At 50.4% G+C, this 14,514-nt stretch overlaps 1 protein-coding gene across 1 annotated transcript in view; it reads left to right on the top strand.

The window, feature by feature from the left end:
• The window catches only part of KDM5B (lysine demethylase 5B), a 33,070-nt gene extending 23,006 nt beyond the window's left edge, over positions 1-10,064 (top strand). Inside the window, exons 19-23 of the mRNA XM_024749632.1 lie at positions 3,312-3,797; positions 5,371-5,482; positions 6,159-6,313; positions 7,532-7,852; positions 8,313-10,064. Coding sequence (XP_024605400.1) covers positions 3,312-3,797; positions 5,371-5,482; positions 6,159-6,313; positions 7,532-7,852; positions 8,313-8,450 — 1,212 coding nt within the window. The 3' untranslated portion in view covers positions 8,451-10,064. The remainder of the gene's footprint in view (positions 1-3,311; positions 3,798-5,370; positions 5,483-6,158; positions 6,314-7,531; positions 7,853-8,312) is intronic.
• Positions 10,065-14,514: the final 4,450 nt, after the last annotated feature.

Here is a 14,514-nt window from a genome sequence, read left to right as displayed (position 1 = left end):
GTAAAAGTTTTGAATGGAAGGTGCATGGAGGTGCAGAGGATTCAGGGAAGGCCTCCCAGATTCAGAAATAGTCTTTCCAGTGCCCAAGGCTTGGTCCAGGGATGCAGACTCAGGACACGCAGGCTAACAGACATGTGAACTGCAATGCCAACTTACTAGTTTACAACAAGAAATACATCTAAAAGGGTACTGGATACTTTTGAGTCTGACCTGCCTTTAGCATAAGCCCTGTTGATTCAAAGATTGTATCATCTTTAGGAAGGTGAAGCAGTATCTAGCTAATGTTTAGTGAGCAGAGTATCAGAACAGAAGAAGATAGCTATGTGATCTGGATGCTTTAATTGAGCTGTAGTTGACCTGTAATATTATATTAGTTTCAGGTGTATAGTACAATGCTTCAGTATATGTATATATTGCAGAATGAGCACTGCAAATCTAGTTAATATCCATCACTACACATGGTTACAGTTTTTTTTTCTTGTGTTGAGAACTTTTAAGATCTACTCTCTTGGCAACTTTCAAATATATAACATAGTATTAATGACTATAGTCATACCATGCTGTACATCACATCCTCAGGACTTATTTTGACCTTTTGATCCTCTTCACCCATCTCCCCCACCAGTTGCCTTTGGCAATTGCCAGTCTGTTCTCTGTATCTGTGGGGTTGTTTTTGTTTTGTTTTGTTTTGTTTTTGTAGATTCCACATATAAGCGAGATCATGCAGTACTTGTCTTTCTCTGACTTATTTCACTTAGCATGATGGTCTCAGAGTTCATGTTCTTGCAAGTGGCAGGATTTTCTTCTTTTCTGTGGCTGATAATATTCCATTGTATATACATACCACATTTTCTTTATCCATTCATCCATCAGTGGACATGTAGGTTGTTTCCATATCTTGGCTATTGTGAATAATGCTGCACTGGACATGGGGGTACAGATAATATTTTCAAGTTAGTGTTTTCGTTGCCTTTAGATGTATACCCAGAAGTGGAATTGCTGGGTCATATGGTAGTTTTGTTTTTAGTTTTCAAGGACCCTCCATACTGTTTTCCACAGTGGCTGCGCCAGTTTACATTCCCACCAATGGTGCACGAGGGTTCCCTTGTTTCCACATCCCGACCAACACTTGTTATTTCTTGTCTTGTTGATGACAGTCATTTTAACAGGTGTGAGATGATAATCTCAGTGCAGTTTTGATTTGCATGTCCCTGATGATTAGTGATGTTGAGCATCTTATCACATACCTGTTGTCCATCTGTATATCTGCTTTGGAAAAATGTCTACTGGATCCTCTGCCCATTTTAATTGGATTTTTGTTTTTGGTAGTGGTGCTGGTGTTTTGTTTGTGCTATTGAGATGTATGAGTTCTTCATTGATGTGGGGTATTGACCCCTATCGAATTATAATTTGCCAATGTTTTCTGCCATTCTGTAAGTTGTCTTTTCATTTTGCTGATGATTTCCTTCCCTGTGCAGAAGCTTTTTGGTTTGATGAAGTCAGACTTTCAGGATGGTTTTGAAGGCACGAAGCATTGTCCATCCCAGAGCAGGAACATAGCTGCTACTGGGCCTGGGCTCGTCCTTGGTCCAGGCACCTTCTTTATGGTCTGGTCCTTCGTAGCTGCCTGACCTCTCTTGTGATTGACATGGGATTGCCCTGATGTGTTTGTGTATTTTGACACAGACTCTCTTTGGCATGTTTGTCCCTTAGTTCAGGCTCTAATCAGATGCGGCTGCCTGAGCATAATTCTGGTGTTTTCAAGGTGCTACTTTCCACTGTTACGTGGTTCGTTTTTGTAAAGACACTGTCTGTCTTGATCTTTGCTTGTCTGGTCTTGCTGATCTAGTCTGTGAACCTCTGTACATTACCTGTTGATCACTTTGTGATCACATAACCCGTATATGCCGCCTGTACATTGTTTTTAGCTAGAAAAATAAGTAGGTTTCTTAAATATACCAAAGGTTTGTTAGGTGGTTTACTTCTAGATCTGTTTTTCCCCTAATCCATCATTCATACATTTTCTTCTCTCATCCAGAAGAGTCGATCTGGCCTTAGGACTCAGCTTCCTCTTCTGGTGAATCGGGATGGATCTGGTGGTGGCTGGATCTGATCATCGAGAATGGTTTAACTATGACAAATTAACGTTTTAAGGACTTGCTTATAGGAATAGACTTGGGAAGGGAATGGTTCCTGCAGCCTGTAGTTTTTATTTCTAAAGGGGAAGGCTCAGTTTTAAAGGCCTATGTTTACCCCCTGTTGCTCTGTATTTCTCCCTCAGTGAAGTATTAGGATTTTGGTGGTCCAGCCTTCCGCTGTGGAAGATGGATGTGTTAAGTTCGAGGGGGTAGTGACTAACTCTGACATAGCTAGTGATTTGAATTGGTCACCCTTAGGCAGCTTTTACTTCGTGGTGCGAGGTGAATCAATCTGTCGTGCCTGGACTGGTTTATGTAGTGGGCGCCTGGTCTGTTCACGTAGAAGAAGCCCCTTGTATGGACAGCTTGCACGTACTGGTCAGAAACATGTGCAGTGTCGCTTCCGCTTATTGTTGTGAAGCTGATTACGTTTGTGTTTACAAGTCGCTTATACAGATAAACTGAACTCAGAACTTTGCTGAGACATGGCTCTCGTTTTAATAGAGAGAAAAGACTTTATAATGAGTATACTTGCCACTTTCTGCAGAAAAGCGGCTTGCTTTTATCTCTGCCCTAGTGATCGTACAGCGTGTGAGTGTGTGTGCATGTGTGTAAGGGAAGTCTGGTGAAGTGGTTCTGTTTGGTTCTTTCATGAGGGACCCAGCTTCACTACACACAGTTCCGGTGTCCAGCACACATGTAAGGTGTGATGTTAAAGGCAGTAAGAGACACAGGTTACTACGGCCGTTTAACAGACTTTCTCATCTAAAGTGCCTTTCTGGAAGAACTCAAAAGCTACTGGAGCTGAAAACAAATCGAAAACCTCAGAAATTAGTACACCCGGACTGTGAAAAGCCTGTATCTTTCAAGAGAGGTACATTTTCTAAGAGAGAAATGTGTGAGGAATTTGGACTTGGAAGAATGGTGTGTGTTAGGTAGCTGCTCACACTGAGGGTTTGCTGGGTGCCAGTCAGAGCGGCCCTGTGAGGTGGGCACTGTTACCGACTCTATACATGTGGAAATTTAGCCACAGTGGGATGTTGTTGCCCACCTGACTTAGTGAGGCAGGCAGAGTCTACTCTGGAGCCCAGTGTTCTTAGCCACCAGGACCCTAGTTTTAGGAGAAGGCTGAGTTCTCTGTGACATTGTCCCTGATTGTTTTCTCCTTTCTAGATGGCAACGCTTGGGGAAGCCCGCTTACGAGAAATGGAAGCCTTGCAGTCTCTCAGACAAGCCAATGAGGGGAAATTGCTGTCGCCAGTCCAGGATGTGGAGATGAAGGTCTGCCTGTGTCAGAAGGCCCCAGCTGCCCCCATGATCCAGTGTGAACTCTGCAGGGATGCTTTCCACACCGGCTGTGTGGCAGTACCCAGTATTGCGCAGGGCCCCCGGATCTGGCTGTGTCCACATTGTCGGAGGTCAGAGAAACCTCCATTAGAGAAAATTCTGCCCCTGCTGGCCTCCCTCCAGCGTATCCGAGTTCGCCTTCCCGAGGGAGATGCGCTGCGGTATATGATTGAAAGAACCGTGAACTGGCAGCACAGAGCCCGACAGCTGCTCTCGTCAGGTAACCTCCAGCCCATGCAGGAGCGGGCGGTCTCAGGACTGTTATGTGGCAGACGGCAGGCCGCAGCAGGACAGGCGCCAGAGACAAGCAAGGTGAGCCGCAACGCTCCTTCGCTGGTTATCGGACTCAGCTCTGTGCCTTCTTCCAGAGCCGGTAGCTCTGGTGGTGCCGCCGGTACCAGCGCCCGCTTTACCTTCGAGGGTTGCGCGCACCTGCTGCGTTGCCTCAGTTCCCTCTGCTCCCGATAGCCGGGCACGCTTCCTGTGGAGCAGATTTCACCTCTTCGGATGCGCATGTGATTTTTCCATTGATGTGTGTGAACCAGATGTGTTTTTTTGTTTTTGTCTTTTTTGCGGTACACGGGCCTCTCGCTGTTGTGGTCTCTCCCGTTGCGGAGCACAGGCTCCGGACGCGCAGGCTCAGCGGCCGTGGCTCACGGGCCCAGCCACTCCGCGGCATGTGGGATCTTCCCGGACCGGGGCACGAACCCGCGTCCCCTGCATCAGCAGGCGGACTCTCAACCACTGCGCCACCAGGGAAGCCCCAGATGTATTTTTAATATACGTGTGTTTTAAAATTCTTTGCTTGGCTGTTTTTTTCCTGCTTCCTCTCGTGTAAGTCACCGAGGAGAAAGGGGAAGTGCCTCCTCCTGTCTCTGGTTGCCTTTTGAGGAAGAAGAGCTTTTGATGTGTCTTGAGTGTTAGTAAGTTGCTTCAGAGCAGAGGCAGTGGGTTTCATACCATCTGTGGTCTTTCTGCCAAAGCCAGATTCCCCTGACCGTCACTGGGACGGCCGGGCTTCTGTCTTCTTCCGTGGGAGACAAGGAGTGCAGCCAGGCAGGCAGTGCTCAGGCCTCTCATAACGTTAACCTGGTGACTTCCAAGTCTGGCAGGTTCTCTTGCAGATACTACGCGTCCCTTGTGCTGCACCAGCAGAGATGTGTGAAGTGTAGGAGTTGAGGGTCATACCGATTAGGGATGAGGGCAGAAGATTGGTCTCCGTTGTATTTGTTTCCTTGTCTTTTTAAGTTCTCCCCAGGCTTCTGAAATACAGTGCCTGGCACTTAGCAAATGATGTGTTACATTTCTGTCTCATAGTTGAGTTGTGGGTATTTGGGCAGCCTACGTTGGAGACATGTGTGCTCCTTACACACGATGTGCTAGGAGTTCACCTATGTTAATAAAAGGGAAAGGCACGGCTGTTATTTACTTAGTAATTTGTGGTCAAAGGACTGTTTCTCCCAGCTCCTCTCATAAGCTCTGGTGAAGGTGGGGACGTGGGTGTGAATGCTTTCTGGCAGTTCCTCAGTTGGTTTACCCAGAGCGGGTACACGTCTCTGTCAGTCGGGTTATAATCTTCAGAAGGAGGATTACCTAGAGATTAAAAGGCTGTGTGATCTGTTGCCACGCAGAGAAAATGACTTATTTCCCAGTGGTGCTCTTCACCTCTGCAGTCAGTCCAGGTACAACCAGGAAGACCAAAGGCTTGGTGGATATGAGTTGGTTTGGCCGAATCTGAGATGCCAGGAGACTTCTTTCAGTTTGGGAAAATCAAGCCCTTCTCTTTGCTGGTTGCTGCCTCATCACCCAAGCTGCTTCCCGTGGGGCGGTGGGAGTGGCTTCAGCCCCGGGGAAGCCTCACTGTGCGATGTTCTCCTTCCGCCAGCTGTCTCAGCCTCCTGCCTCCACGTCCTTCTCCTTGCCCGGTGCCTGGGACGGCAGAACCTCATATTTACACTCTCCCTTCTCTGCTGGACGGAGCTGTGTCCCCCTCCATGGTCTGTATTTATTATTATCATCACCATTATTATTGTTATGATTTTGAGGGCTGAAGAGTAAAAAGTGATGGTGCAGTAGGTTTTTGTTGCAGATAAACTAGGAACGATTAAAAAGGATTTTATCCTCATATGTAGGATATGGATTATTATGTATTTGCAAGGTAGGAGAAGAATCGTAGTTAAAGGCTCATAAATGCAAAAGAAACAGAAAGGAAGTCTTTATATCCGTTGCTTTTAGGGATGAAAGGGCGTCCCATGCCAACTGATAATTAAACACCAAGCATCTTGGTCATCAGATGCTAAGCCATGGGTTCCCTTGTTGCTTCATTACTTAGGAGACTTGAGGGGGCTCTAGAGACCCTGCCTCCTTCCTCTTGTCCTTCCCTGAGGGCAACTCTCCCCCATGAGTTGTGCCTGGAACCTTGGGCCCACTCAGAGTGCCCAGGCCCTGGCTCTTCTGTGATTCTGTGAAAGCAGAGGTACCTCCCTCCTGCATCAGCGGGAGTCCTCCTAGTCACTGATGGACTTACACAGTCCAGTTTGGGCCTGCTACGCTGTGGCTCTGGGCCTGTGGAGTGAACCTCACTTGAAGGGAAAGGGTGGTAATGGGAGCGGTGGTCTTCCTCCACTCATGTCTCAGGTGGGTGTCACCGTGATCTGGTCTTGTCTCCGACAGGTCTAAGCCCAGAAGTGAGTGAGCTGTTGATGGAGGCCCAGCTGCTCCAGGTGTCCCTTCCTGAAATTCAGGAGCTCTACCAGATGCTACTCGCAAAGCCCAGCCCTGCGCAGCAAGCTGACCGCAGCTCTCCAGTGAGACCCAGCAGTGAGAAGGTGGGCGTCGGGGTCTGGGCGGCAGCGTGCTTCGGAGTGTCATCATCCTTCAATAGCTCGGGGACGAGATGCTGTCTTTGGTCCAGGAAAGGATGCAGACCACCTGCCCCACAGCCCTGCTCCAACGGCTGTCACTGAGCACTTTGGGCTCACAACCTGGATTTTGATGCTGGTTTTTAAGCCACTGTGTGAAATTGTTTTTTATTTTTAGCAAGGTGTGCTCCTCATCATTTCCATGTGATAATAGATAGAAGCAGGATTATTTTTCTTCAGTAAGAGAATTACTGTAGAGATGAAAATGTAATTATAGCTGGAAAGGCCTTTGGGATAAAGCCTTCATTCTTGGAGTCAACATGTAACAAATGCTTTAACTCTTCTAAACCAAACCCAACAGCTGGTGTGAGGACCAGGTGACTAGACCAAGGGTACCCTTTTTTTGTTTGTTTGTTTTTTGGGTATTTTTTGGCCACACCGCACGGCATACGGGATCTTTAGTTCTCCGACTAGGGATTGAACCCATGCCCCCTGCAGTGGAAACAAGGAGTCTTAACCACTGGACCGCCAGGGAGGTCCCAAGGGTGCCCGTTTTGAGTGCTGACTTACTTGAAGGGGATAACTAATAATGTCCTGTTTCTTAGCAGCGTAAGATGCTGCTGCGGCTGCTTCCTGTGAGTGAACTTGCTGACCTGCGACATTCAGTGCCCCTGAGAATGTAGTCAGATAGGGAGGAATCTCAGTGAAAACAGCACGAGGGCAGACGCTGGCATTTAGGATTTGTTTTTCATTATGACACCACATAGTGTAGCACTGTTACCAGCTGTGTTCAGTTAATGCACCTTCCTCCTATAAGGGGTGGAGATGTGCATAAAGAAGCAAGGTATTGCCTTGGTTCCTTAGCTGTCTGTGGGTTAACACCTAGATAGAAAACACTCTGTGGACGTCAGGCACTTCCTCGTGGGTTTGGCCAAAAGAATGTGGCATCTCCCCTCTCCCGGAGCTGGTTGGCTAATTTGAAACGAATCGTGTCTGTGACATTTCTGTTTTCCAGTGTTGCTTTGGTAGACTAAACAGTGAAGTGAGGTGGTCCTGTAGGATGTGAAGGGGGGGCGGTGCAGCACGTGTCAGTGTCGATGGGGAGCGCCCACTTCTTGTGCATCTGGTTCTTGGCATTGCTGGTTTTGGCGAGGGGCTAAATGGAGTTTGCCATCTTCCACCCAGAGTGACGGCTGCCGTGGGAAGCGAGACGGAGTCAGCGGCCTCGAGAGCAAACTGAAGAGACGCCTGGAAAGAGAAGGTCTCTCCAGTGAGCGGTGGGATCGAGTCGCCAAAACGCGGACCCCTAAAAAGAAGAGGATCAAACTGAGCCACCGCAAGGACACGAACAGTTTCAAGTTAGAGCGGGCACGTGGCCATGAGCTGGTCCCTTCTGCCGACGCTCAGTCCCTGCCCGCAGACGCGTCCTGCTCGGAGCACGAGGACTCTGGGGACGAGGACGCCGTCTGCCCGGCCGTGAGCTGCCTGCAGCCGGAGGGAGACGAGGTCAGTGAGGTTTGGGCCGCGGAGGACGTGCGTTCCCTTAACTCAGAAACCCTGTAAGCTGCAGCTCGCCTGGCCGGGTCTCTCCTGCTTACCTGCCTTGAGCCCATCTGAGTGGATTGCTCACCCTCCCCCACTGGTACCTCTGCTCTCACATCGCTCCTGGGTCTTCTCCCTTTTCTTGAAGAAACTCTTCCTCTGCCCTTTTTCCTTTTCCTGCTCCTCCAGCTTTCACCGCCCAGCGCTAAGAAGGTGGGAGGGATGCTGCTGCCACGCCCTTTGCTTCCTTGTCACAGGGCGGCGCTGTCTTAGCCCCAGAGCAGTCACCACTTGAAGACTGGCTTTGACTCGGTCGCTTGGGCTGCTGTGCCCGAGGTCCCAGTGCTGGGGCAGTTGCCTGCCCGGTGTCTTGTCGGGCCTGTTCTCCCCCTGAAAACCCCGTCTCCCTGCTCTCTGTAACCAGGTGGACTGGGTCCAGTGTGATGGCAGCTGCAATCGGTGGTTCCATCAGGTCTGTGTTGGCGTCTGTCCCGAGACGGCCGAGGAGGAGGACTACGTGTGTGCGTGCTGTGCGGCGCCGGGCGCGCCAGGCCGGAGCTAGAGCAACGGACCCTGACTGTAACTCAGGACCCGGCCAGAGGACTCCTCCAGGGTCGCAGCAAAGCTGCAGGCCTGGCACTCAAACCAGCCTGTGAACGGTGCTATTTCTATTCCTTACGGGATCATTTTTCCAGAACTCTTTGAAAAAAAGAAAAAAACGACTAAAAAAATTTTTTGACACTTTTTGTATTTTTTTCCTTAAGAGCCGTTTGTGATTGTTGAGGTTTGAAATGCTGACTGTTTTTTGCAGGGGTTCCCACCAATGTGGAAGGATTGGAGCTTGCACCTTTTCATGTACAGCATTAAAATCTTACCTCTTTCTGGGATTTACCGGCTTAAGAGTCCAACTCAGTTTCAGTGCCCAGAAGAGCACCAGAAATTCCAGTAAATCCTCATTTGAGGGATTTCTCTCTTGTTTACTCTGTTACCATATTGGGGAGCTTAAGTTTTTCACTTTTGGGGGTCTTGTTTGTTTCTTTTATCCACTTTTCTTTTTTCCTGGTAGACTAGGTTTATTTATCTAAGCAATAACTTCCATGTTGGTTTCAGTGGCTGGAATTAAAACAAAACAAACTTCCAAACAGTGTGTTGGTGCTTTAGCATCTGGTTGATGTCAGAACACAAACGTCTAGTTTCTAGTGTCACTGGTGACCTAGTGACATAGAAAAGAGGCTGCTCTGTAAGTACCTGCCACAGCTGTATTTTGGCTTTCTCCTTGCTCCTTCCCTCCTCGCCTGTTTTTTTGGTAGCTTGTATCAAATGTTGCAGTTTATATTGTGGAATAAATCCTTGGTCCTAATATAACACTAAATGCTGGTTATTTAGAGCCATTAGCCTACATCTGCTTCTGTCCCTCCACCTGTGGGCTTTGACGAGCGGAGGGGTTGCTCGCTTTTGCCTCTGCCCAGCCAGGCTACAGAAGCGGTGGCTGGTAGCCTGCAGACATTAGGGGATTCTTTTGTATCCTGCTCTGTTCAGTGGGCCATATGCCTCCAATCCCCACTCACAAAGACCCCTCTTTCCTCCCGTCTTCAAGGAACAGAACCTGTCTTTAAAGCCATGCTATTTTTAAATAAGCTTTCTCAGAATGTTGGCAAATCATTACAATCCTCAGATCGGCCCTCCTTGTGGGAACGATGTCTTTATTATATTTGAATTGACAGGGAAACTTAGTTTAGGGTTGAGATGTCAGAAGGGGAGATGTAAGGAGAGTGCACCCTCACAGAGAGCTAGGAGGGTGTGGGTTGAGGAAACACTTCTGAACACCCAGGCTCTGCCCTCTCACTTTCCTTGCTATCTCTCTCGCTCGCTCGCTCGCTCTCACTGTTGTTACTGGTCATGGATGGCTCACAGCCTTTCCCTGCCCTTTCTTTTTAAAGGACTCTGTTCTGCAGTGGAGAAGACATTCTGGTGAACAGACTCTTGCTTGCTGTTTGCTATCCTGTTGCTAATAATACCTGTTTTCCCTCCATTCTATAGCCATAAACCTGAAGATGGGTAGAAACAGTGGGTCTTTAATAAAACAACAAAAACAGCAGTTTGTGATGTAGCAGAGATTTAAATGTGTACTGCCCCCTTTTATGCAATTCAGATAATTAAATCTCTTTAAGAATGACTTTGAATCGTCTGCAGTTTTCCCAGAGTTGTCATATTTCTCCTTGTCTGATGGGCTTCTGGGGCCAGTGGAGAAGAGCAATCTCCAGAGTCCGATCTGGAGTGGCAGGGGTTTTGGCCTTTGTTTTTTCATTGACGTGTAGTTGATTCACAACGTTGTGCCAATCTCTGCTGGTTTCTGGCCTTTTTAAGCACCCCGATTCTTAGACTCCCCGACATTGGGGCACGATGCTGACTCTCCCAGTTCCACGGAGAACATAAGGTTAAAGGGGACTTTGCTCCTGGAATAAAGCCTTTGCCTGTAGGGAGGGAGCTTCTGCCCACCTGGTGTGCACCTCCCCTGCTCCACGAGCTTTTCTTCTTCACCTGGAGGGTCCCTGACAGTAGCACCCTTGGGCTGAAGAGTCTCTGCCCCGGTTAGGGGGGGTGGGCAGGAGTGTGTGTATGTAAACCACCTCCCACCCAGGTGGGGCCATGGTCTGTTACACACGTCGATACTGAAGCTAAAGGCCTGTCACGTGCCAACAGTTATCCTGCTAGTGAATGATGACGGCTCTCCTGGAGCCTCCATCCTACCTGCACGCCAGCATGACATGGAAACACGGACCCCCGATGGACGCCTTCTGTGAGGGACCCACCGAGACCCCGGAGTGGGGTGTGTTATCTACAAACCGTGCTTGTGCGTGTGAGCTGTGAGGCTGACCTGTACCCTCGTGGATGCACGAGGCAACACGTGCGAGACGGTAACACATGCAAGCTGACACTGTTCCGTCCCGGGTCTTGCAGCTGCGTGAGGTGTGAGGAAGAAAGGGCTGAGTGAGATTGGAGTCTAAGCCAGGAGGGCATGTGGGTGAAGAATCTGGTGCCCCCGCCTCAGTGCCGTGACTGCTGTGTTTGTTTTTCCTCCCAAATCAGGCTGTAGGATTTCTCACCGAGCGCAAAGGGCTTGCCTGTGTGTCGCCTCTGTCCTGCAGGAAGCCTGGGATTTGGACGCGCTGTAAAAGGAAGGTCTGCTGCTTTACCGCTTCGTTTCAGCATCCTGGGAGGAGGGGCTTGTTTACCCCTCTCAGAGCGAATCTGAAGCCAGAGGTGCCACCTGAGGTTGTGGCAGTTGGTAGAAACCTGCTTTGTTCTGCCTGCACGCTCTAGTAACTAGAGGCAGAGGTGTTCATGAGACTTGAGGTCTTCGGTGGAAGCATGGGTCCCTGGGCAGGGGTAAGCCTGCGGACAGGGTGGGTGTCTCCTGGAGGGTTGAAGCCCGGCTCCCCTGTCCCTCTGGCTGGGCTCTCATCATGGGCCCCCGCCGCTCCTTTAATCTCACCGCCCTCTCAAATGGAGACCCGCTTTCGGCTTGCACCAGGCCTTCGTGCCTGTGGGTGTTTTTCTGGGCTCGGCCCCACCTGGGGTTCCTGCCACGTGACACAGACTGGGGTGGACCGTCGATGCCACGTACCTGGGCCAGGAGGCGGAATGGCACAGCAGGGATTTTAACCGTCGTTGCCTGTTGCCGTTCAGTACCTGTGCCCAGTCTGTGCTGCGCGTTGGCCTCTGTTAGAATGGTACTTCCTCGGCGTAAAGATGCAGAGAACACAGTTTCTTTCTGCTGGACTTCGCCTGCTGGGAGGAAGAGCCGAGGAAAAGGATGAAGAGCCCAGTGCCTTTCCTTGAGCACCGGGGCAATGGCTCCCATCTTCCACCCTCTCCAGCCCAGCACGTGGATCCTTTGAGGCCCTCGACTTCTCTGGGCGGTTCCGTGGGACAGAGAAGCTGCCTGGACCTCGTATGAAGTCGTACCATTATAAATCCACTTCCAAAGCATAATGAGTCCATCTGTAAAGTGTACCTTTCACTTCTTCCAAATTTTTGTAAACATCTTCATGTTTCAAGATTGCTTACATAGGAATACATCTTCACCTTTTTATCAGTTAGGATGGAACCTTTAGATGGTGACCCAGCTCCCTCTTCTGTTCTGGGCTACTTGTACTAGGATGAAGGGTGGCGAGCGATGTGCTCTTAACTTTCAGGAGGACCCGCTGTGTTGGATGGAAGAATGGGATTGCGAGCGTGTTGGAGCTGCTGCAGGTGAGTGGAAGCCAAAGGACTCTTCTTTCTGTTTCCCTTGAATGGGAGCACAGAGAAATTTTAAATGGCCTTTATCAGGGAACAATGTTATTTGCTCTATTGAAAAGAAATACCCAAGGCACCCTCTCCCCGCAAGGAAATGTGGGGCTCCTGCAAGCCCCCCCAGCCGGATGTTGGGGTCGGGGGGAGTGCGGGTTCAAAAGCACTGGCTCCTGTCTGCCGGTGATCCTGGTAGGAACATACACAGAAGGAGGCCCCTTCTGCATATGGCCGGAACAGGTCGTTGGACAGTTCATCAAAAAGTTAACAGATGAAAAAAGATATGCTTACCTAAGTTGTATGTCCATCCACTTAAGAAACTAAAATTGAGAAAAATTAGTTTGGAGAGGCAAGGGCTTTTCTTTACAGTAATCACATGCATTGTCTATGATTTTCAGTTTTGGCTTCCTTTAAAATGGATAAAGAATTTAGACATTGTGAAGGAATTTGACTTTAGAATTCAAGATACTTATTTTCTCCAATCTTTTGTTAGAGTTTTCACTTGTACCTAATTTAACAGCAACTTTTTAAAGCAACTCAATCTAGTTTTTATAAAAAACAGCTCTTCACACTCAGAGGTTTATGTAATAATCAAAACATAATGGCTACAACAGACTGGCTCGTGGGCAACTAGGAACAGGCGAGACCGGAAGAGGGCCGACTTCGGGCCAGGGAAGACCCGAGCCGGGGAGAAGCTGCCGTTGGCCAGTCGGGCATCTGCTGTGTTCACAGCTACCTGGTCCAGCTCTTGCAAGACTTCATAAGTTCCTGGGAGATAGCTCGGTGTCCTCTGGGCGGGGCCGTCCTGACCTGCCGGCCGGGTGCGGCCCACCAGGGCTTCTGTTCTCAGCGCGGGTGGCGAGCATCCCTGTCTCACGGGTGTGAGAGCTGAGGGGCGGCAGTCCTAGGAGCGTGGGCTTTGGAATCGGATGAGCCTGGTCTGGCTCTACGCCTACTCTAAGTGAGAGCCAGCCTCGGGGCTCTCAAAGATCTGAGCTGCCCGGGGCCGGCGAGCCTGCTGCACCCCTCTGCCCGTGCCCCACTGTTTTCTGTTCCTAGACAGCAGGGACTAGAGGAGGCAAGTGTGATGATCTAGGTCACTGCCATCGATGAGTCATCTGTGCCTTTGTGGCCCTGGTTGTGAGGGGCTTTTACGTTACAGAGATGCCTTGAAATCTAGCCACCCCCCAAATTCCTCACTGTTTCCTTTTCCCCCACAGATATCAAGGACAGCGGTGTGTCTGTGATGGTGCTTGCCTTACTGTGCCTCTGCGTGTTCCCCGTGAGGCCAGGGTCTGTTGGGCATGGGCCTCCCAACCTTGCTGTGCTCGAGACATTGACTAGCTGAGGTCGTAGTGGACGTGGGTGCCCAGCCCGTTTCCTGCTCTCTTCAGTCCCACCCCCACCCCCCGCCCTCCAAGAAACAACTCAAGGAGGGAGAGTGAGCAGTTAGAGGGCACTTGTTGCTGCATGAAGGGCAAGCAGTTCCCAGAAAGCAGAGCAGATGGAGGCGGGGATGAGGCAGCTTGCCTGGGAACGGGGCTCTCGGCTCAGCGAGGCCCTACCGCCGCCCAAGGCTCTGCCCCTGGAGCCCTGCTCGTGGGTGCGGGCGGAGGTTTTCCCTGGTCGGATCGGCCAGGAGAGGAGCAGAGTGGGCTCAGGCAATCTCTGGCCGCCTTAGACGTTACCAAGGCTCCAGCCCTGCCTCGCATGCCCCCGTCCCCAACTCGTCCCCAACTTCAGTTTTCGGGAAATGTGGAGGGAGAGATTGGGGACCAAGGCCCTCGGTGCAGGGATCACAGTTTACAGGATGACCACAGGGAAAGGCTGGGCCGGCAGAGGACTGAGCTGTGATGACTGGGAGCCTCCTTGCTGGTTCCGGACCCCAGAGCCCCGAGCAAGCATCGTGGAGGTGTGGCCTGAGCAGGACTGCGGGGGCACTCATGAGCCGGACCCCAAGCCTGTGTCCTAGAAATAACGCAGCCAGGCCTTCCCACTGTGCCGAGACCGCTGCACGGCACAGCGCTTTACGGTTGCCGGGTGCCGTTTTTAGGGCTTTACCCCCGCTCCGGAGCTGACATTCCCCCTTGGGTGTGCGGCCATGGCCGGAATTTTGATGCCAAATTGTGCCCTTAATCCTGAGCTTCAGGATTGGAAATAGGGAGCAGGTGGGTATCAGTCGAGGGCGGGACGTCCAGGTTCCTGAGGAGATTGTGCCTCCGGCCCGGCTTTTCTGTCCTAGCCTGAGCTCATGGCAATGAGTTCTGGCCGACGACCGCAGTCTCCGAATGCGCCGACACAGTCGGGTGGCCCTCAGGACAATCCTGCAG

Source organism: Neophocaena asiaeorientalis, unplaced genomic scaffold, assembly GCF_003031525.2.
Source record: "Neophocaena asiaeorientalis asiaeorientalis breed wild unplaced genomic scaffold, Neophocaena_asiaeorientalis_V1.1 scaffold44, whole genome shotgun sequence".
NCBI lineage: Eukaryota > Metazoa > Chordata > Mammalia > Artiodactyla > Phocoenidae > Neophocaena > Neophocaena asiaeorientalis.
Note: the sequence above shows the minus strand (reverse complement) of the source record. Positions and strands in the feature narration are given on the sequence as shown.